Consider the following 21,449-nt stretch of genomic DNA (forward strand, 5'->3'; position numbering starts at 1 on the left):
ATATAAATATTAATACCTCTATAAAACAGGACCACATCTTAACCTATGCCTTTTCAGATGGTGCTAGTGGTTAACAATCCACCTCTCAATGCAGGAGACTGGAGAGACACAGATTCAATTCCAGTCGGGAAGATCCCCGGAGTAGGAAATGGCAACCCACTCCAGTATTCTTGCCCGGAAAATTACCTGGACAGAGGAGCCTGACAGGCTACACAGTCCATGGTGATGCAGAGAGTTGGACACTACTGACAAAAGTGACTAGGCACTCACTTGAGAAGAGGTCTCAACAAACAGATGGAGGAGGAGAGGTCACTAGACTCTAGCAGTTGGCAGGAAAGGCACAAAAATGAACAGATTACTGAATTTGCCTAAAGCCAGCATTCTATATACCATAACAACTTAAAGTTGATAAAGGCTAAAGATTTCTGATATCAAGCAGCAGGAAAACAAATACATAATGTTAAAAAAAAAGATTTCTCAGGTTAAATTCCAGGGATTAAACAAGCATCCGTGAAGTAGAAAATTCACTATTAAGCAACACTTGGAAAAACAAAAGAAAATAAGATAGCTATTGGAAATAAAATATAATTGCTAAAAAATGTATATAAAAAAGATTTAAAGATAATATTCTACCAGAACATGAGCAAAAAGATGAAAAAACATGAAAGACAGAAGACTTAGAGATTAATTTTGTAGTTCTAGCATCTGATTGGAGAAGGCAATGGCAACCCACTCCAGTACTCTTGCCTGGAAAATCCCATGGACGGAGGAGCCTGGTAGGCTACAGTCCTTGGGGTCACGAAGAGTCTGACACGACTGAGCGACTTCACTTTCACTTTTCACTTTCATGCACTGGAGCGGGAAATGGCAACATGCTTCAGTATTCTTGCCTGGAGAATCCCAGGGATGGGAGCCTGGTGGGCTGCCGTCTGTGGGGTCGCACAGAGTCGGACATGACTGATGTGACTTAGCAGCAACGGCAGCAGCATCTGATTAATATCAACAGGAGTTCCATAAAGAACAAAGAAAATCTAGGAAAAATTATCAAAGAAATACAACACACTCCCAGAGTCAGAAAAGTATGATCTGCAAAGCACACCAAATACTCTAGAATTGAAAGGTCCACTCATTATAAAATTTAAGAACATTAACATCTTTGGGGATCTAGCTTCCAGACACTAACTCTGAGCACAGAAAATATTACGATGAAAAGCACGTATTTCTTCTCCCAAAAAGAGAAAGACAATGGAACTATAGGGTAAGCAAACTGCTCTAAGAGTTTATCCAAAATTAAAGCAAATTGGTCTGTGAAATATTTATAGCCATTGTCCCTAGAAACACAGAGGTGACAAAATTGGATAAATAGTAAAGGAAAGATAATCAGACCATGTTAACTGGCCCATGCAGAGAACAAATTATATAATGTAAACCTTATTGATTTTCAGTTTTAGCACCAACTTGTAGATATAACGAGAGCTTTGTCACAGAATGCAGATGTTAACTTTGGAAATGTAAATGTATAGTTTACAGATGTTGCAGTGTAAAAACAGAAGTAGGGTGTCTTTATCATCTCACAAAGTATACTTCTAACTATATTAAAGTTATCAATTTTTTTCTTCTTTTCTCTTTTTACCTACTATAAGATGATGGATGCTAACTAATCTTATTGCAGTAATCATTTCACAATACAGTGTAAGCAAAACCATATGTTATATGCCCTAACTTACACAGTGGTATATATTAACTGCATCTCAATAAAATTGGAAAAAAGTTACCAAAGAAGGGAGCATGAGGTGAGTGGTCTTTACCATGCACAGTCAGTAAACTGTGGGATATGGAATAGCAATTTAGAAAGGGAGAGGCAGCAGGATATTGCTCTGTTATAATCCTTCTACAGAATTTTATTTTCTAGTCGTATGTGTATCTGTTACTTTGATATTTTTTAAAGAAATTTTTCAAATCTATACTCAGAAATAAGGAAAGTAAACGAACACTTGGACATTTACAGTTGGTTTGTTATGATGGTAGGATTATGTGCGACTTTCTCTTTACATTTGTTTCAGTAATGCTCTGATGGTAAATTTGATAAACCAAGCATGACTCAAAATAGTTTTAAGGCAATCAGGCTATGACCAAGAAGCTATTTGAGGAAATAAAAAAAGAAATGACCTATAAATTCTCTTTGTAAACAAAACTGGAAGAGACAATTTAGACATACAGACAAAACAACTAACAGTGCAAACACTTTCATTTAGCCTTTCCCAGAAGAGAGATTCACAGTATTAAGTTAAATGTATCCTGTTTATTTTTTCGCTTGCAGGAACTTAGTTCCCCCAATCAGGGATCAAACCCAGGTCCTTGGCAGTGAAAGCACGGAATCCTAACCACTGGATTCCCAGGGAATTTCTGTCGCTTATTCTTTTTAACTAAACTTCTCATTTTGAGTTGTCTGTTCTTTGTGTATTTGTCTAACGGTATTCCTACAGACCCACATATATAAATAACTATACGCTGATAATCCACTATAGTCATAGTGATATTTTTCCTTTTCTGTTTACCCTTTTTATATAAGCAAGTAATTTTGCTGTGATCAAATCTATTCATTGTTTCCTTCATGATTTCTGTCCTGTGAGCTTAATGTCAACTCTCATTCCCAAGTCAAAGGTTTAATATTTAACTGTATTTTTTTGTAGTTGTAATTTTTACATGTCACACAGGGTTGATTTTTAATATGGCATGGGGGTAGGCATCTGGTTATCCCAGATGAATCTGTTGAATGTTCCATTCCTCTTTTAAATTGCAATGCCTCCTTTACTAACCAAAATTCTTGTAACCAGACATACATGCTCAGGAAATGCTGCTTTGGATATTTTAAGTGAATAATAACATACACTTGAAACAGATTATTTTTGTCCCCCTGTGTTTATGTCTCACTTGCTTTATATTAATATTTTGGTTCATTTATTTAATAATTTAGTAAGAATTTCTTACAATCTAGACACAGTAAGTTTTTGTTTGCCCTTCTTCCCTCTTTTTTAAAATTATTACTCTTTAATTTATTTTAATTGGAGACTAATTACAACACTGTGGTGGTTTTTGCCATACATTCACATGAATCAGCCATGCATGTACCTGTGTTCCCCATCCTGACCCTCCCTCCCACCTCCCTCCCCATCCCATCCCTCTGGGTCATCCCACTGCACCAGCCCTGAGCACCCTGTCTCATGCATCGAACCTGGACTGGCGATCTATTTCACATATGATAATATACATGTTTCAATGCTATTCTCTCAAATCATCCCACCCTTGCCTTCTCCCACAGAGTCCAAAAGTCTGTTCTTTACATCTGTGTCTCTTTTCCTGTCTCGCATATAGGGTCATCGTTACCATCTTTCTAAATTCCATATATATGCGTTAATATACTATATTGGTGTTTTTCTTTCTGACTCACTTAACTCTGTAGAATAGGCTCCAGTTTCATCCACCTCATTAGAATTGATTCAAATGCATTCCTTTTAATAGCTGAGTAATATTCAATTGTGTATATGTACCACAGCTTTCTTATCCACTCGTCTGCCGATGGACATCTAGGTTGCTTCCATGTCCTGGCTATTGTAAACAGTGCTGCGATGAACCTTGGGGTACACGTAGACACAGTAAATTTAAGATACGTAATGGGGGAAGTGAAAAAAAGTTTTCACGCTCAATATTAAAATATCAAAAAATTAATTATGGCAAGAGTGAACAACACTGTTTCTGTTGATATAGTTTGAGCTCAAAGAATGATTTTCATTACTGCATCTGTGTACTAATGTATATTAAACATATTCAATTTATATAAGACTTTTCACTTCATTGGCTTCACAAGACTCAAAATTTCAAAATACAAGAGTTGAGAACTATAATCTGTAACAAGAAAATTTAAAAGTGCTGTTGGAAAACTTAGGGGGGAAAGAGTTTCATCCTTTTTTTTTTTTTTTTTCATTTCTTTTTATTAGTTGGAGGCTAATTACTCTACAATATTGTAGTGGTTTTTGTCATACATTGACATGGATCAGGGAGAAGGCGAGGGTGGGATGTTTCTAGAGAACAGCATCATCCTTTATTTTTAAGGAGAAGTCTGTATATTATAAATACAAACAGTTGTATCATTGAGTACAGAGTTCACGTTGCAAACATTCAACCATGTTCATCACACATCTGATGATATAAAATCAAAATTGCTTTTAAAAGCTTGTCTTTCACTGTTTCTATCATGAAAATCATGTCATTACATTTCAGTGACACACTATTGTTTAAAGGCTCCTTTTAAGCAATAATAGAACCCAATAATTTTTAACCAAAAGTGTATCTTATAATCCTGTTTGCTCTAGGATCAATAAACACTATACTAAGACATGGCATTTAGACATGAGGTATGTCTAAAACCCTTAAAGAATACAATAGAAATAGGCAAGACATTTAGAATGTTTTAATCTTTCTGGTTAACACCATTTGTATTAGTAATTGCATTGTTGTAACTTTTAGCATTTCACATAACTAGTCAGTAATACGGATTTTTTTTTAAGGGTGGGAGTACGAACAGAAGGATAGGAGATGCAAGGTTTCATACTTCTGTTTTAAAAAATCAAAAATCAAAACTACTTTCTTCTCTGCATCAAAACTGTACCACAAACTTGCAGGTCATTTTCGTTTTAATCCCATGACTCATCATCTACTGGATTAGGAGCTTGTGATGAAGACAACCCTGCTGTGTTCAAAGAGCTCCTGCGGAGGTAATTCTTAAAAAAGAAACAAACAAACATTTAATTTTATGTAGCGTTCAAGTTACACTACCTAGACCGATAGCAAGGACTCAAGCTGTCTACCATTTCTTCCCCAAACAAAAAATTTCATTCTCACTGAATCCAATCTATTTGACAAAAGGTCCATATCAACCTAGGAAGTTTAAATTGCAGAGTATTTCAAGAAAAAAATGTAAGCCAATAGTTTTGGCAAATGGAAAACAAAGCTCTTCACTTTAATGAATAAGCATAAATACTTAATGACTAGTATGCCCATTGTTTCTGTATAAAAATTATGTTGCCTAGACTGACACAATAGAAAAGATATGTAACCACACTGCTATTATCTCATCTTACCTAATAATGTGGTCAGAATTCAAAAAATAAAGAATTACTACGAAAATCTCAGAAGATCCTAAATTAGAATTTAAAATGGGAAAGGAAAGTGTTTGAGCATAATTAAATTAAATCCCTCCCCTTTAAGACCAAAACTATATATGTACATAAAATTTTTAGAGAAACATTAATCTTCCAAGCTTGAAAATAATGGCTTAAGTTATTGTTATAGTTACTTCACAATATTAAGCGCAACATTTACAAAGAGTAAATAACAAAAAGCCAATTTCTAAATTTTCCCCCTCAACTAACCTTTCTGGTATCAACTGGTGCAACCACATTTCCTCTTGTCCTACCACTGAAGCCAGGACCATATGTACTAAAGGCAATTTCTTCTAACCAGGCAGGAACATCCTGTTGAGCCTTAAAAAAAAATTAACTTCATAAACAACATGCATAAAGTCTCAAAAGATTTACATGTTTACTTTTCCTTCAAAAAAGCAAGAGAGTTCTACAAAAACATCTTCTTCTGCTTTATTGACTACACCAAAGCCTTTGACTGTATGGATCACAACAAACTGTGGAAAATTCTGAAAGAGATGGGAATACCAGACCACCTGACCTGCCTCCTGAGAAATCTGTATGCAGGTCAAGAAGCAACAGTTAGAACTGGACATGGAACAACAGACTGGTTCCAAATAGGAAAAGGAGTACGTCAAGGCTGTATATCATCACCCTGCTTATTTGACTTATCTGCAGAGTACATCATGAGAAACACTGGGCTGGATGAAGCACAAGGTAGAATCAAGATTGCCCAGAGAAATATCAATAACCTCAGATATGCAGATGACACCACCCTTACAGCAGGAAGCAAAGAAGAACTAAAGAGCCTCTTGATGAAAGTCAAAGAGGAGAGTGAAAAAGTTGGCTTAAAGCTCAACATTCAGAAAACTAAGATCATGGCATCCAGTCCCATCAATTCATGGCAAACAGATGGGGAAGCAATGGAAACAGTGAGAGACTTTATTTTTTGGGGCTCCAAAATCACTGCAGATGGTGACTACAGCCATGGAATTAAAAGATGCTTGCTCCTTGGAAGTAAAGCTATGACCAACCTAGATAGCATATTAAAAAGCAGAGACATTACTTTGCCAACAAGGGTCTGTCTAGTCAAAGCTATGGTTTCTTCAGTAGTCACGTAAGGATATGAGAGTTGGACTTTAATGAAAACTGAGTGCCGAAGAATTGATGCTTTTGAACTGTGGTGTTGAAGAAGACTCTTGAGAGTCTCTTGGACTGCAAGGAGATCAAACCAGTCAACCAGGAAATCAGTCCTGAATATTCATGGGAAGGACAGATGCTGAAGCTCCAATACTCTGGCCACCTGATGTGAAGAAGTGACTCATTGGAAAAGACCCTGATGCTGGCAAAGAGTGAAGGCAGGAGGAGAAGGGGACGAAAGAGTTGGCATCACCAACTCAATGAACATGAGTTGGACTAAGCTCTGGGAGGTGGTGATAGACAGGGAAGCCTGGCATACTGCAGTCCATGGAGCCTCAAAGAGTCGGACATGACTGAGCAACTGAACTGAAAATCCATATATATAAAATGTCCGCTTTCAATGACAAGGCAAGAACACTATCCACTCAGTTTTAAAAATTAAAAACTTACATCTGATAGCACTTTCACTAGAGGCTGTGCTAAATGGCTATCTGATTCCAGATCAAAAAAGGAAATAGCTCTGCCAGTATTTCCACAACGACCAGTACGCCCAATTCGATAAACATATTCATCAATGGTAGAAGGAAGATCAAAATTAATAACATGCTGAACATTTTCAATATCCAGCCCTCGTGCAGCTACTGAAGTAGCAACAAGAACGGGGCACTTTCCACAGTGGAAATCTCCAAGAGCTTGCTCTCTTTCTCTCTGTTCACGATCACTTGAAAGAAAACAAAGCATGTATTAGAACAGCCCTTAAGAAAATTATTAAAGAGAACCATTACAGTTCAACGGATAGATTTTTTTAATAACAGTAAAAAAAATAGCAACATTTAACATTAATGTCTACTTCTTACATACAAAGTATTATACTAATTTCTTTGAAGTCATCATTTAATTCTCACAATAACACTTTGAGGTTAGGACGATTAACCCCATTTGCAGATGAAGTAAGGTGACAGCTAATACCTACAGCCAAAATACAGACTCAAATATGACAAACATCAAATCTTACCCACTAATAAACTCTGTCTCGTTTTGACAAAAAATAAACAACTACCTGATCAAATGCTTTCTCAAAAATTACTGATTTTTTAAAAGTATAATCTCTGAATTCTACATATTCACTGATTAATATTTTAGATCTTCTAGTAAAGTGCCAATGAAATTGTGTTAATATGACATTTTTGAGGACTCCAATGGAAAAAAATCTCAAGCATGGAATAGATTTAGCTGAATAAACACCTAGATCTAAGGATCAGAGAGACTTTTAAGTGAGATCGCTTGACAATCATGATGAGGAACCTAAGATACTTCTAACTCACCCATCCCTGCCACTTGGTTCTTATAAAACTTAAAAGATGAAGAATAATAGTTAGATCTTGAAATCCTAATTCCAGGATTTTCTACTAGTTAAATATACCAACATTTCTTAACAAACGGCAAATAGAAGTTCCCTCCTTACTAGGAAATCATCATAACCTACTCACCCATGAATACTTGTTGTTGATATTTTTTCTTGACAAAGCAAAGTGGCAATAAAATCTGCTTTTTTCTTAGTTTCAACAAAGACCATAGTTCTTTCATCACCTACAGACAATGAAACATTCAAATTACAAAATTAGGAAAAGAAAAAAATGCATAGGGTGAGTAGGAAACTGTCTTATCCACCACTATATTCCCAGCACCTAAACTCAGGCCTGATAGGTAAGAGCAATTCCAATATTTCCTGAGTGGATGAATGTCAAAGATCGAGAGACAAGGACTTTTTTCTACTTTATGACTAAAGAAAAAAAAAAAGAAAGAAAAACAGCTGCTTGCCCTTTGCCTTCATAGGCCAACCAATAAGTAGAGACTTAGGGAAAGATAAATGGTATCTACCTGCCAACTCTTAGCAGTTCCAAATTTGGCTCAGGCCCTTCATTTCCCTCTCTATAAATAAACATCTTTGTTCGTCCCATGGTCATAGACTCTTTTATTCTACCTTGACTGCCAGAGGCATTCATAACAATTGCATTCAACCCAGGGCTGACAAACTCGACAATATTCTATGTTTCAACATTATCTCAATTCAAACCCCTTAATCCCCAATATGAGGCATCTTTGATTTCTTTCTCCAGAAATAAGAGGACTCTGCTAACAGATCAGCTATGTACACTGGAGAAAGAAACCAAAGATGCCTCATATTTTTGTGTCTGAACAACTGGAGTGAGTCTGAGTCACTCAGTCGTGTCTGATTGTTTCCTTGTGACCCCATGGACTATAGCCCACCAGGCTCTTCTGTCCTTGGAATTCTCCAGGCAAGATACTGAATGGAACTTCCTAAGTGACATAGTAGGATTGCAAGAAAGGAAGGTGTTACAGGTGACATTTAATCTCAGATATCAGACACCCAGGTAGGAAATCAAGAGAATAACTGGTACTCACAGTAATAAATGAGCTATATCCTTGAGACATAGTCATTTTATTAATGAGTCATCATTTTATGTTTTATCAAAAATTAATCTTTCAACAGTTTTGGAGATCATCCATCAAGATGCCCAATGCCACAACTGATTCATTTGATACAGTCAGGTACATAATACTACTATGCAGCTTAAAGCCCTGATCTCATCTTTTCCTGGTCCCCCAGTGTGAATCCCAAAATGGTAATAAAAATTTAACTCCGCTGACACTTTCTCTGTTTTTCCCTCTTCTAAAAAGTTCGGATTTTTTCCTAGTTCAGGTAATAAGCTATATCCCTTCAGTGGCAGAGATAATGAAAATTTAGTTTTATGATCAGACCATTTTGTGATCACTGTAGATGGATTAATGAATTACAACTACTTATTCTGTGAGGTGAAAAATAATACAGAATTCATTTTGCTGGTCCATTATGAACTAAAGTTAATTAAGAATCTAAAAAGAATACTAGCTCTGGTAGGCAAATTGCAGTTTTTTGTATTTCTGTGTACATTCTTGACCTATAGCTTAAGCGACAGAACTGAAGCTATCAGCTCTTTATGTATCTATAATTCAGAAAGAGGTTTATCTACCACTGTACATAATCTTTATGTTAATACCCTATGGACAAGTATTAACAAACATAAAGCCTCTTAAAGGAGCTCAATTCTGACTGGTTTACACAGATAAATTAGAGAATTTATAGAAATCCATAATTCTAAAAACTATGATTCTAAAAATTCCAGAAATCTAAAAGTCCCAGAAAATAGAGAAATTGAATCACAATACGCTAACTATTGGAGAAGGAAATGGCAACCCACTCCAGTATTCTTGCCTGGAGAATCCCATGGACAGAGGAGCCTGGCAGGCCATGGTTCATAGGGTCGCAGAGAGTGGGACATGACTGAAGCCACTAAGCACCCACTCTATATCAAATTAAAAACTCTTCCTATAGCAACTAAGCAGAAATATTGTAAGATTCCAAGTTCTCATAAATAAGTGAAACTTTTGATAAACAAGACTAACTTAATAACTTTGGTTTTAAAAATATGCATGTCCTTGCTCCAATTTATCAGTGTTAAGTAGAAAACAAACATATCTTACTTTACTTGGGTTTTTCTAATGTATGAAGATTTGCCAATCAAATTAATATTCTACATAATGTTTAACTGTATGAAAATGTAAATCTGTGTTCAACTAAACTGACTATTCAACATTATCTACTGTTTTGCATACTGTCATCTGAAGATTATTTCCAGGATCTTATCTTTATGGTTAAGTTAAAACAGTAGACTATACTGAGTTAATTAAATTGATGATCACTGAATATTTAGGATAGAATTTGCTTGTTATTTTTCATATATTATAGAGAGGAAATATCTTTGAGTCATAATAAGGAAGATACTGAATTTTGCTACTTTAAGTGTAAAAGGATATGTGTGGTGTAGAAAGTAGGATAGAAAGTTCATGAGTTCTGGAAGTCAGCCTCAATGTCTCTGTATGGTATCTCTCAACTGTCCATCCCTGCCTCTAGTTTTCTCTATGAAACAGAAGTGAACTTTGGTTAAAAGTAATAATTAACCTAAGTGGTCGAGACTATACAAGGAGTAATACTGACCAAGAGGTATAAACTGTTTTTTTTTTTTTTTTAATTTTTTTTTTCATTTATTTTTTTTTAGTTGGAGGCTAATTACTTTACAATATTGTAGTGGTTTTTGTCATACATTGACATGAACAGCCATTTTTGCATTTATTTTTCAAGGAAAGAAAAAGCAAAATTTCCCTAAAGTTGCAGCTCTCAAAATTTTGGTCTATGACTCTTTTAAACTCAAAAATTATCAACAATCCCAAAGAGTTTTAGCTACGTGGGTTGTAACAACTAACATTTACAACCCTGAAAACTAAAACAAAAAAGTTTTTTTAAATATTTACTGGAACATTCTGCATGTTAAAATAATTTTAGTATAATTATGAAAATTGTTTTTACCTCACAGACTCCTTGAGAGCATCTCAGGGAACCTGAGAAGGATTCATTTTGTCCTAAAGTGTCAGTTTGTTCCAGAATATGAAAAATGCACAATGAAAGATAAAACTTGGAAACTGAATTTTATACCAGTTTATAATATGTGACTATTAAAAAAAAAAAAAAAGCTATGTGCTTGTCTTAAGTCACTTCAGTGGTGTCCGACTCTTTCCGACACCATGGACTGTAGCCAGCCAGGCAACTCTGTCCATGGGATTCTCCAGGCAAGAATACTGCAGTGGGCTGCCATGTCCTCCTCCAGGGGGCATCTACGTGACCTAGGGATCAAAACCGTCTCCTGCATATCCTACACTGCAGGCTGATTCTTTACCACTGAGCCACCAGGAAAGCCCCCCAAAAAAAGAAAAAAAAAAAGGATGAAATATGTTAAAATGTTAACAAATTCAATCAATTTGCATGGAACTATTTCCTGATTTCCTGTTTAATGCCTTTACTTACAATATGAAAGGTTCTTCTTTCTTCTTTCTGTTCCTTATAATCAGCCTATATAGCAGAGATTCTTTTGACTTTATTATGTCTTTGGTTGTTTAAAGAGAAAAAGACCTTTATGAAAGAGCTTTTGTTCTTTATAACCACGTTATCTTCTACTCTTATTTTTAAATGCTTTGTCACTTCAATTAAATTACTGCCTAAGAACTAAGTAATCTTACACTAGTAAAATGTTCAACTCTCTTCTGACAACTTTTGATTTTGTCTTTTTTAAGATCAGCTATAAATTTAGACCTAACAGAAGCAAAAGATATTAAGAAGAGGTGGCAAGAATACACAGAAGAACTGTACAAAAAAGATCTTCACGACCCAGATAATCACGATAGTGTGATCACTCACCTAGAGCCAGACATCCTGGAATGTGAAGTCAAGTGGGCCTTAGGAAGGATTCACTACAGACAAAGCTAGTGGAGCTGGTGGAATCCCAGTTGAGCTATTTCAAATCCTGGAAGATGATGCTGTGAAAGTGCTGCACTCAACATGCCAGCAAATTTGGAAAACTCAGCAGTGGCCACAGGACTGGAAAACATCAGTTTTCATTCCAATCCCAAAGAAAGGCAATGCCAAAGAATGCTCAAACTACCGCACAACTGCACTCATCTCACATGCTAGTAAAGTAATGCTCAAAATTCTCCAAGCCAGGCTTCAGCGATACGTGAACCGTGAACTTCCAGATGTTCAAGCTGGTTTTAGAAAAGGCAGAGGAAGCAGAGATCAAATTGCCAGCATTCACTGGATCATCAAAAAAGCAAGAGTTTCAGAAAAACATCTATTTCTGCTTTATTGACTATGCCAAAGCCTTTGACTGTGTGGCTCACAATAAACTGAGGAAAATTCTGAAAGTGATGGGAATACCAGACCACCTGACCTGCCTCTTGAGAAATCTGTATGCAGGTCAGGAAGCAACAGTTAGAACTGGACATGGAACAACAGACTGGTTCCAAATGGGAAAAGGAGTATGGCAAGGCTGTATACTGGCACCCTGCTTATTTAACTTATATGCAGAGTACATCATGAGAAACACTGGGCTGGAGGAAGCACAAGCTGGAATCAAGATTGGCAGGAGAAATATCAATAACCTTAGATATGCAGATGACACCACCCTTATGGCAGAAAATGAAGAAGAACTAAAGAGCCTCTTGGTGAAAATGAAAGAGAAGAGTACAAAATTGGCTTAAAGCTCAACATCCAGAAAGCTAAGATCATGGCATCTGGTCCCATCACTTCATGGCAAATAGATGGGGAAACAGTGGAAGCAGTGGCTGCTGACTTTATTTTTCTGGGCTCCAAAATCACTGCAGATGGTGACTGCAGCCATGAAATTAAGAGACGCTTACTCTTTGGAAGAAATGTTATGACCAACCTAGATAGCTTATTAAAAAGAAAGACATTACTTTGTCAACAAAGTCCATCTAGTCAAGGCTATGATTTTTCCAGTGGTCGTGTATGGATGTGAGAGTTGGACTGTGAAGAAAGCTGAGCATCGAAGAACTGATGCTTTTGAACTGTGGTGTTGGAGAAGACTCTTGAGAGTCCCTTGGACTGCAAGGAGATCCAAACAGTCTATCCTAAAGGAGATCAGTCCTGGGTGTTCATTGGTAGGACTGATGCTGAAGTTGAAACTGCATTACTTTGGCCACCTGATGTGAAGAGCTGACTCACTTGAAAAGACCCTGATGCTGGGAGGGATGGGGGGCAGGAGGAGAAGGGATGACAGAGGATGAGATGCCTGGACGGCATCACCGAGTCGATGGACATGAGTTTGAGTAAACTCTGGGCGTTGGTGATGGACAGGGAGGCCTGGCGTGCTGCGGTTCATGGGGTCAGAGAGTCAGACACGACTGAGAGACTGAACTGAACTGAACTGATACTACTATGAAATAAGGAAACCTATACATTTTAAAAGCAGAAGAAGAAAGCTACCAGATTTAAGTTAATGATTAGAGAGATAAATTTATATGAACAAAATATATAAAATATGATATGCAGCATAACATTTCTATGCAAAGTAAAAAGAACCCAAGAATAATAAATTATGAACTATAAAACATTTACCCTTTCAAATAATATAGAAGTATACCAATAGTGCTTACATGCTGACCTCAAAGGTTTCCCAAAGGGAAACCAGCACTTTTGAAACACTATCTTCAGCTGAATTATTCTCAAACGTCATTCCATAAATTCACATATAAAAAGTTTTAAGCACTTGTCTTCCCAGTGCACCAAAGTGCTCGGGGCTGGTGTACTGGGAAGACCCAGAGGGATCGGGTGGAAACGGAGGTGGGAGGGGGGATCAGGATGGGGAATACATGTAAATCCATGGCTGATTCATGTCAATGTATGGCAAAAACCACTACAATACTGTAATTAGCCTCCAACTAATAAAAATAAATGAAAAAAAAGTCTTAAGATAATTATACTACAAATGTGCTCTAACTTCACCAAAACCATGTATTACTCATCTCCTGTTGCATTTGGAACTTCAATTTATACTGGGCATGTTATCTGACATCTCTGTATTTCAGTGCCCACAATCTTAAAATGAGGATGACAAACCCCACCCTCAGAAGGTTGTTTTGTGAATTAAATGAGTGAACACATGTAAAACAATCAGAGTAGTATATGGCCCAGAGCAAATATTATTTTGCATGCAACAGTACATGCTATAAAACATATCATGAAGTAAAAATAATAACATTTCTCAAACTCAATATGAATATTTGTTTTTTTTTTTTATTAGTTGGAGGCTAATTACTTCACAACATTTCAGTGGGTTTTGTCATACATTGATATGAATCAGCCATAGAGTTACACATATTCCCCATCCCGATCCCCCCTCCCACCTCCCTCTCCACCCGATTCCTCTGGGTCTTCCCAGTGCACCAGGCCCGAGCACTTGCCTCATGCATCCCACCTGGGCTGGTGATCTGTTTCACCGTAGATAATATACATGTTGTTCTTTCGAAACATCCCACCCTCACCTTCTCCCACAGAGTTCAAAAGTCTGTTCTGTACTTCTGTGTCTCTTTTTCTGTTTTGCATATAGGGTTATCGTTACCATCTTTCTAAATTCCATATATATGTGTTAGTATGCTGTAATGTTCTTTATCTTTCTGGCTTACTTCACTCTGTATAATGGGCAAAAAGTTTTTTTTTATATAAAACTCAGAAAAAACTGAAGACTAGAAGCCTTTTAAAAGCATTTCCAAATCAACTTTTTCTTATTGTTGGAAATTAGACAGCTTCTTGCCTTTTTATTCCCCATTCCTAACACTGACTTCAAACTGAAACAGACAATTAAAACGGAGGATGAGGAGAAAGGATCCATATAATACATTTAGCCTGTGAGGCAACAAAAAATATTAAAATGGCCATATTATAAAATTTTATTTCTAGGCACAAACCAAAGCTATCTCAATCAAACAAAGAAATACAACTTTCCATAAAAACTGACTTTTTTTGAAGGGAGGGATAGAGTTTCTCATTAACATTGTAAGGAATAGAATTAGACCTTTAAAATCCCTTCTAGCTCCAAAATTCTTTGACTATATGAATACAGGAAGCCTTAGAGAGCAAAAACTGGGAATTAGAAATACAGCAAAGTTAGTACTTTTAGTGGAGTAAATACAGCTTGATGTAAAGATACGTTACTAATCCTTTCTATTTTCTAAAACAAGAACATATATATTTCTGCTGGAATAGTTTTTGGTCAAGCACTGTTAAAAGTCTCAAACTCCTCCTATTTTTTTTAACATTTATAGAGGAGAAAGGACTATGCTGCTGCTGCTAAGTCACGTCAGTCGTGTCCAACTCTGTGTGATCCCATAGACGAATCAAATCATAATAAACAGAACTTTAGAGGAAGAAGAAACAGTGAAAACTTATTTAACTCATGCCAAATAATCTTAAAGTCATTTCTAAAAGTAATTTTTGTAAAAATCAAAATCATGACAAAAGATAATCAACATAAGATATACCTATGTTTTGTAGAATTTCAACAAGTTTTTCTCTTTTTGAGTACTGGCCAACTTGAAGAATGGTCTGCTGAACATCTGTACATGCGCCACCCACTTGTCCAACGGCAACAAACAAATAATTTGACTTTAAAAACTTCCCAGCCAACCTTGAAAGACAAAAGAGTAATCCATAACTTATTCTGTTCTATTAATAATAATAATATTCACTGAATTTCTGCAAGTGTTACTTCAACATTTATAAGCCAGATTATAACTTTTATAAGCCAGATTATAACAGTCATAATAAGAGATGGTAAATATTACATCATCCAAGTATTACGTTCAAATATCATTGTAAAATGTTAGCATTTTTTCAAAACATTTATTACAAATGAAAAAGTCTGTGTCAAATGATGGGTAAGTAATTTCAACTGGAAGCCCCGACCACATGAAACTATACAAAATGTGTATACAACAATAATAAAAATATGCTAAACTATCAGACTACAACAAGAGGAATTTTTTAATTAAAGATTAAAATGCAAACCTACAGCAAAAATTCTGTTCTTCATTCATCACCTTCATATATGTTATTTAAAAGAGCTGTCCCTGAAAATATGAGCTGTTAAATTAGTATACTCCAAATGAACTATAATATTCTGAGCAAACCAGATCTTAAGTCAATGCTTTTCACATCATGACACAGAAAATGATAATACCTGTAGAGCATAACTGGTGAAAAAAACGAGACCAGGTGAACAGACCAGGGGCTAGGCCACACCAAGCTGCAGATGCTCTCCCCAAAGTTTGAGGGTATCAGCATCCTGACACACACACGATTCACGGATAATATATCATGAAGAAGCCCTGCTTTAGATCACAGAAACATGGGGTGGGGAGAAGTGGAATTGCCAATTACAGAGCAAGTTTGGGAGGAAAAAAGAGAGGTCATGGAGCAGTCCTCCTCTCTCCTACATAGTGATTTCTTACTTTCTAGTCATCTCCTAGCATATCAAGAAAATAGCTCAAACTCTGCAGATCTAGAATCTTAATAAATCACTGCTGCTTCTTTTTCATCTGCTCTCTTACCATAAAAGAAAAACTTCTTGTTCATACACTACTTCTAGAGTCAAGAACCCTTTCATCCAGGCGCAAACCTTGACATTATCTGAAATTCTTAATTATCAATCATCCTTTACACTCATTAAAATATATACTGAGTGCCTCATGTGAGGTATATGTGGTATAAGGTACTGTGTGTATAAAGATGAATATGATGGTCTCTGCCTGTGTTGCTCATATCAAACAGCATAAATATAGCTATATAAACGCAATTACTATAATTTAAAAATATTTTATTAAGTTTAATATTTACATGTTTTAATTAGTCAATGCTTTACTACAGTAAGTTAGTGCTACAATAGTTAACATTGATTGGACCTTACTATATTACAAGAAAACTGCAAAGTGTTTTAAAGAGTTTCTTTCAAAAGACAGAGGGTTCCTTTACAAGACGGGCAGGAAATGGATGAAATGATGTCTATTAATTCATGTCATGAATTAATGTCTACTGATTCATGTCAATGTAAGGCAAAAACCACTACAATATTGTAAAGTAATTAGCCTCCAAGGAATAAATATAAATGGAAAAAAACTAAAAAAATAAAAAGAACCATTAAAAATAATTAAAAAAAATAAACCTTTTTTAAAGTTTTTTTTTTTTTTTTTTTTTGTAAAAAAGAGTCTTCAAGTTTAAAGCTTGATCTAAGGAAGCAGCAAGCAAGAACATGAAATAGGGATGACTAAGGAAAAGCATTCTATGCAGAAGGAAAGAAGAAATAAGGATAAATAATGAAGAGGAACAGAATTTGGCTTGTGTAGCCAATAGAAAATACTCTAAATAAACCAGAAAAACATGATTCCAAGGAATAAAGTGGCAAATGAGGCAAAAATTGTCACATATAGAAGTATTTAAAAGTTGGTTAGTCTGTGGAAATGGAAAGACATGGGAGAATTTATTTTAAATAAATGGCTATAAAATCAGACTTAGTTTTGCAATTTTAACAGCCCAAAGGTCAAACTACAGACATCTTAGAAAGCTACTATCAATGAGCAGAGGGGAACTGAAAAGGACCTAAAATAAGGTGGTAAACAGAGAAGAAACTAACAAATTTGCAATATTTTAGAGATAACTGCCAAGTTGAATACTTTTGAAGAGCAGAGTTAAAGGAATATGAGGGAGGAATCAACATGCTTCAAATGACTTTGGTTTCAAAAGACCTCGAAGCCAACAAGGAAAACTGGAAAGATAAAAACAGGGAGTTGAAGAAGAGGTTCAATTTTGTACCTGATGAACATGAGTTACTGGTAATTCATCGAAGAGGAAAAATAATCCTGAAGAGTTAAATCTAAAAGTCTGAAGCCGAGGAGAGAGATTAAGCATACAGGTAATAATCAGGCTGTTTTTTTTTAATATTAACTTATACAAGTTCTTCATGTATTTTGAATATTAATCCCTCATTGAACATATTGTTTACAAATATCTTCTCCCAATCAGCACACTGTCTTTGGGTTTCTTCATGATTTCTTTCATAGCGTAAGACGAACAACCCAATTTTTTTTAAATGGGCAGAGGTCCTGAATAGACATTTTCCCAAATAAGACGTACAGATGGCCAATAGGCACATGAAAAAATGCTCAATAACACTAATCATCAGGGAAATGCAAATCAAAACTACAATGAGATATCACCGCACTCCTGTCAGAATGGCTATTATCAAAAAGACAAGAAATAACGAGGGTTGGCAAGATGTGCAGAAGAGAGAATCCACATGTACTGATGGTGGGAGCGTAAACTGGTACAGCCACTATAGAAAACAGAATGGGCATTTTTCAAAAAATTCAAAATAAAACTACCTTAGGAAGCAATTCCACTACTGAGTAGATATCTGAAGAAAATGAAATCACTAAAATGAAAAGATACCTGTTTCCCAATGTTCATAGCAGCATTATTTACAATAGACAAGATATGAAAACAACCTAAGTGTCCATCAACAGATGAATGGATAAAGAAGATGTGGTACACACACACACAATGGAATATTACTCAGCCATAGAAAATAATGAAAATTTTGCCATCTTCAATAACATGGATGAATCCGGAGGTTAATTATACTTAGTAAAATATGTCAGAAAAAAGCAAATACTGTATGGTTTCACTTGTAAGTGGAATCTAAAAAATAAAACGAAGTGACAAACATAACAAAACAAACAGACTCAGATATTGAGAATAAACCAATGGTCACCAAAAGGGAGGGGGCCAGGAGAGTAGTAAAAGAGGTGAAACGGATTGAGTTACAAACTATGCGGTATAAAATAAGTTACAAAGACAGAATGTACAGCATAAGGAACATACTTCACATTTTATAACTTTGTATGGAATATATTTTATAAAATATTAAATTACTAAGTTGTACACTTGAAACTAATATAAGATTGTAAATCAACTGTACTTCAATCAAAAATTACAGGTATAAGTTTGGGAGTGCATACAGGTAGAAATGCAAGCCAAGGATATGGATGCCACAATGGTTCAGGGAATATGCAGAATGTGAAAAATGGACTTCAGATGGAATAATAGGCAATTTATAACATTTAAAAGCAGATAGTAAAGCAATCATTCGGTAGGAACCAAAGATCTTTATGGAGTATGTAGGTCTGGGAACCAAGGGATACAAGCTAGAGTGGCCCATTTACCATCACTCCCAGTGACCCACATACTGTGCTCACTGCACCAACTGTAAGTATTGGAGGTCTTGGTTCCCAAAGGGAGAAGAACAGTTCCACCAGAGAAAACAGGAGTTTTACTGAACTGTATAAGCCAGACCTGCTGTGTGGGTACTTCAGGTTCCCTCTTGCTAAGGGATTAGCAGGCAGAAAGAAGAGTCACCATTCTAGCAGGAATAGGTCATGCGAACCTCAGAACTCACAGACCACACAGTGTATATATGATACTCAGATATCTGTCAACAATTAGTACACACATTTTCTAACACAAGTTCAATTCCCCCAAACTCTATAATTTGGGGTCAAAGAGGGGGCACCACCATAAAAATAATTTCATTTAGTAAGCACTTACTAAATCCTGGCGAGGTGCTACGTGCTCTCATGTTCTCACTCACACAACCACATACACTCTAATAAAATGTGATGCTAATGCAAAGCCAGGAATTAAGGTAAGAAACAATGAAAAATATAGTAAACTTTTTAGAAATACTTTTCCTTTTAAACTATCCATGTTATAATCTCTCAAGAATAAGATATTCACATTGTTTCTCCTGCTGTAAAAGCATTTTAGTACACAGCAGCCACTTCTAAGAAGAAAAAATTTACCTTTGAATTTCTTCTGGAAAAGTTGCACTGAACATAAGGGTCTGACGCTGTTCCTTTGATGGCATTCCTGGGCAGGAAATTAACTTTTTCATCTCTGGTCCAAAACCCATATCCAGCATGCAATCAGCTTCATCCAAAACTAAGTATTTGACTTGTCTGAGACCAATCTTTTAGGATATTTTCAAGGGTTAGAGCAGAGAATGCATACTAGTTAGTACAGTAGTTGATATATTAAATGAAAATATTCTCATCAAGTCTAACTATTAATATATTCTCAAAGATGAAGATTAGAAATCAATGCATACAATGATGAGACCACTGTTATGGTTAGCTAGTAGTATTAGTGTTCATTTCATTTCTCAATTTTGTCTTATAAAACATTTCATAAAACTGAAAGAAACCAAAACATTTAGATCAGTATTACACAATAGACCTTTCTGTAATCACTTAAATATTCTATATCTTCAGTATTAGCCAGGAGCCATATGCAGCTATTAAGCACTTGAAATGCAGTTAGTGTGCCTGAAGAATGAACTTTTAATTTTATATCAGTTAAAATGTAAATATCCACATGTAGCTAGTGACTACTGTATTGGACAGCACATATCTAGATTATATCATCTGATCAAGTCAGGCTATTTAGTGTAAGAAATAAAATTTCTTAACAGCATGACATTATCAAATGGCCTATAACTGACAAATTTATTTCTAATGCCTTTAAACCCTTAATAAATCCCCGATTCTCTAACCACTCAGCAACAAATGGAAAACTTTTCTTACCTATCATGAATATTTAGTGCTAAAAACAGAAGCACATATTTGCAAAAAGAAAACAAGTGATTTTGTTACCCTATGGAAGATGGGAAACAAGGTGCGAAATCAAGGTGAATTTCTCTGGATACTCTTAATAAGTACCATAAGAAAAATTCCTTTCTGCAGAAAGAGCATATTTTTAATAATCCCTTTAAAGAACAGCCTTAAAAAGCAAATCAGGGTCATGAAAGTGAACTGAAAATACTGATACAGAGATGTAATAATGTGGTATGTGAACACTGAAAATAAATAGCCCTAAAATCGCTCTCCAAAGACAGAAACTTAACAATCCTGGATAATATCACTCTCACACTTAAAATAGGAGACACAATTACTGATACCACAAAGGTTTTCTTCCAGGGGAAAAAAAAAAAAAGATTTCCTCAAGACATATACGAAACTAGAAAAAAGCATTGACTTCATTTTTCTCCCAGTAGAGTGGGTCTAGGATATGGATTCTGGATTCAGCTCCAGATTCTAACCCTATCACTTACTAGAGCTAACTTAGAGATTAAAATAAATTACATAATCTCACTAAAAGTTTGTTTTCCCAAGTATAAAATGGAAAATACTATTTACCTATTTGTATTAAAAGAAAGCATTCAAGGAATCAGATGGGAGCCTAATATACAAATGGTGCTGTAATGAACATACATGTCTTTACACAAGTTTCTCTCTTTCCCAAACAAAACAATTACTAGTCAATCTCACAACACTGTATCCCTCTAGAGCTTACCTTTTCTTTGCCTATGATATCCATCAGTCTCCCAGGAGTAGCACATAATATATTACAGCCTTGTACTATTTGTCGAATTGAATGCCTCAACTGGGTTCCCCCATATGTGACAACTGCTCTTACGCAAGTCCTATTGACAATAAAAATAAATGTCATTTTCTAGTTGCTTGAAAATTAGTCATTTGTTTTTAATGAGATGTAAAATGAAACCCATGAAGAAAAAGCTAATACATTCA

At 35.6% G+C, this 21,449-nt stretch overlaps 1 protein-coding gene across 1 annotated transcript in view; it reads right to left on the reverse strand.

The window, feature by feature from the left end:
- Positions 1 to 4,036: 4,036 nt before the first annotated feature.
- Positions 4,037 to 21,449, reverse strand: part of LOC133053035 (probable ATP-dependent RNA helicase DDX4) — a 78,424-nt gene continuing 61,011 nt past the window's right edge. Inside the window, exons 16-22 of the mRNA XM_061137818.1 lie at positions 21,214 to 21,343; positions 19,665 to 19,831; positions 15,294 to 15,439; positions 7,832 to 7,931; positions 6,792 to 7,062; positions 5,433 to 5,543; positions 4,037 to 4,781 (exon numbers count right to left, since the gene is read on the reverse strand). Coding sequence (XP_060993801.1) covers positions 4,695 to 4,781; positions 5,433 to 5,543; positions 6,792 to 7,062; positions 7,832 to 7,931; positions 15,294 to 15,439; positions 19,665 to 19,831; positions 21,214 to 21,343 — 1,012 coding nt within the window. The 3' untranslated portion in view covers positions 4,037 to 4,694. The remainder of the gene's footprint in view (positions 4,782 to 5,432; positions 5,544 to 6,791; positions 7,063 to 7,831; positions 7,932 to 15,293; positions 15,440 to 19,664; positions 19,832 to 21,213; positions 21,344 to 21,449) is intronic.

The sequence above is a fragment of the Dama dama genome, chromosome X (genome assembly GCF_033118175.1).
Source record: "Dama dama isolate Ldn47 chromosome X, ASM3311817v1, whole genome shotgun sequence".
NCBI lineage: Eukaryota > Metazoa > Chordata > Mammalia > Artiodactyla > Cervidae > Dama > Dama dama.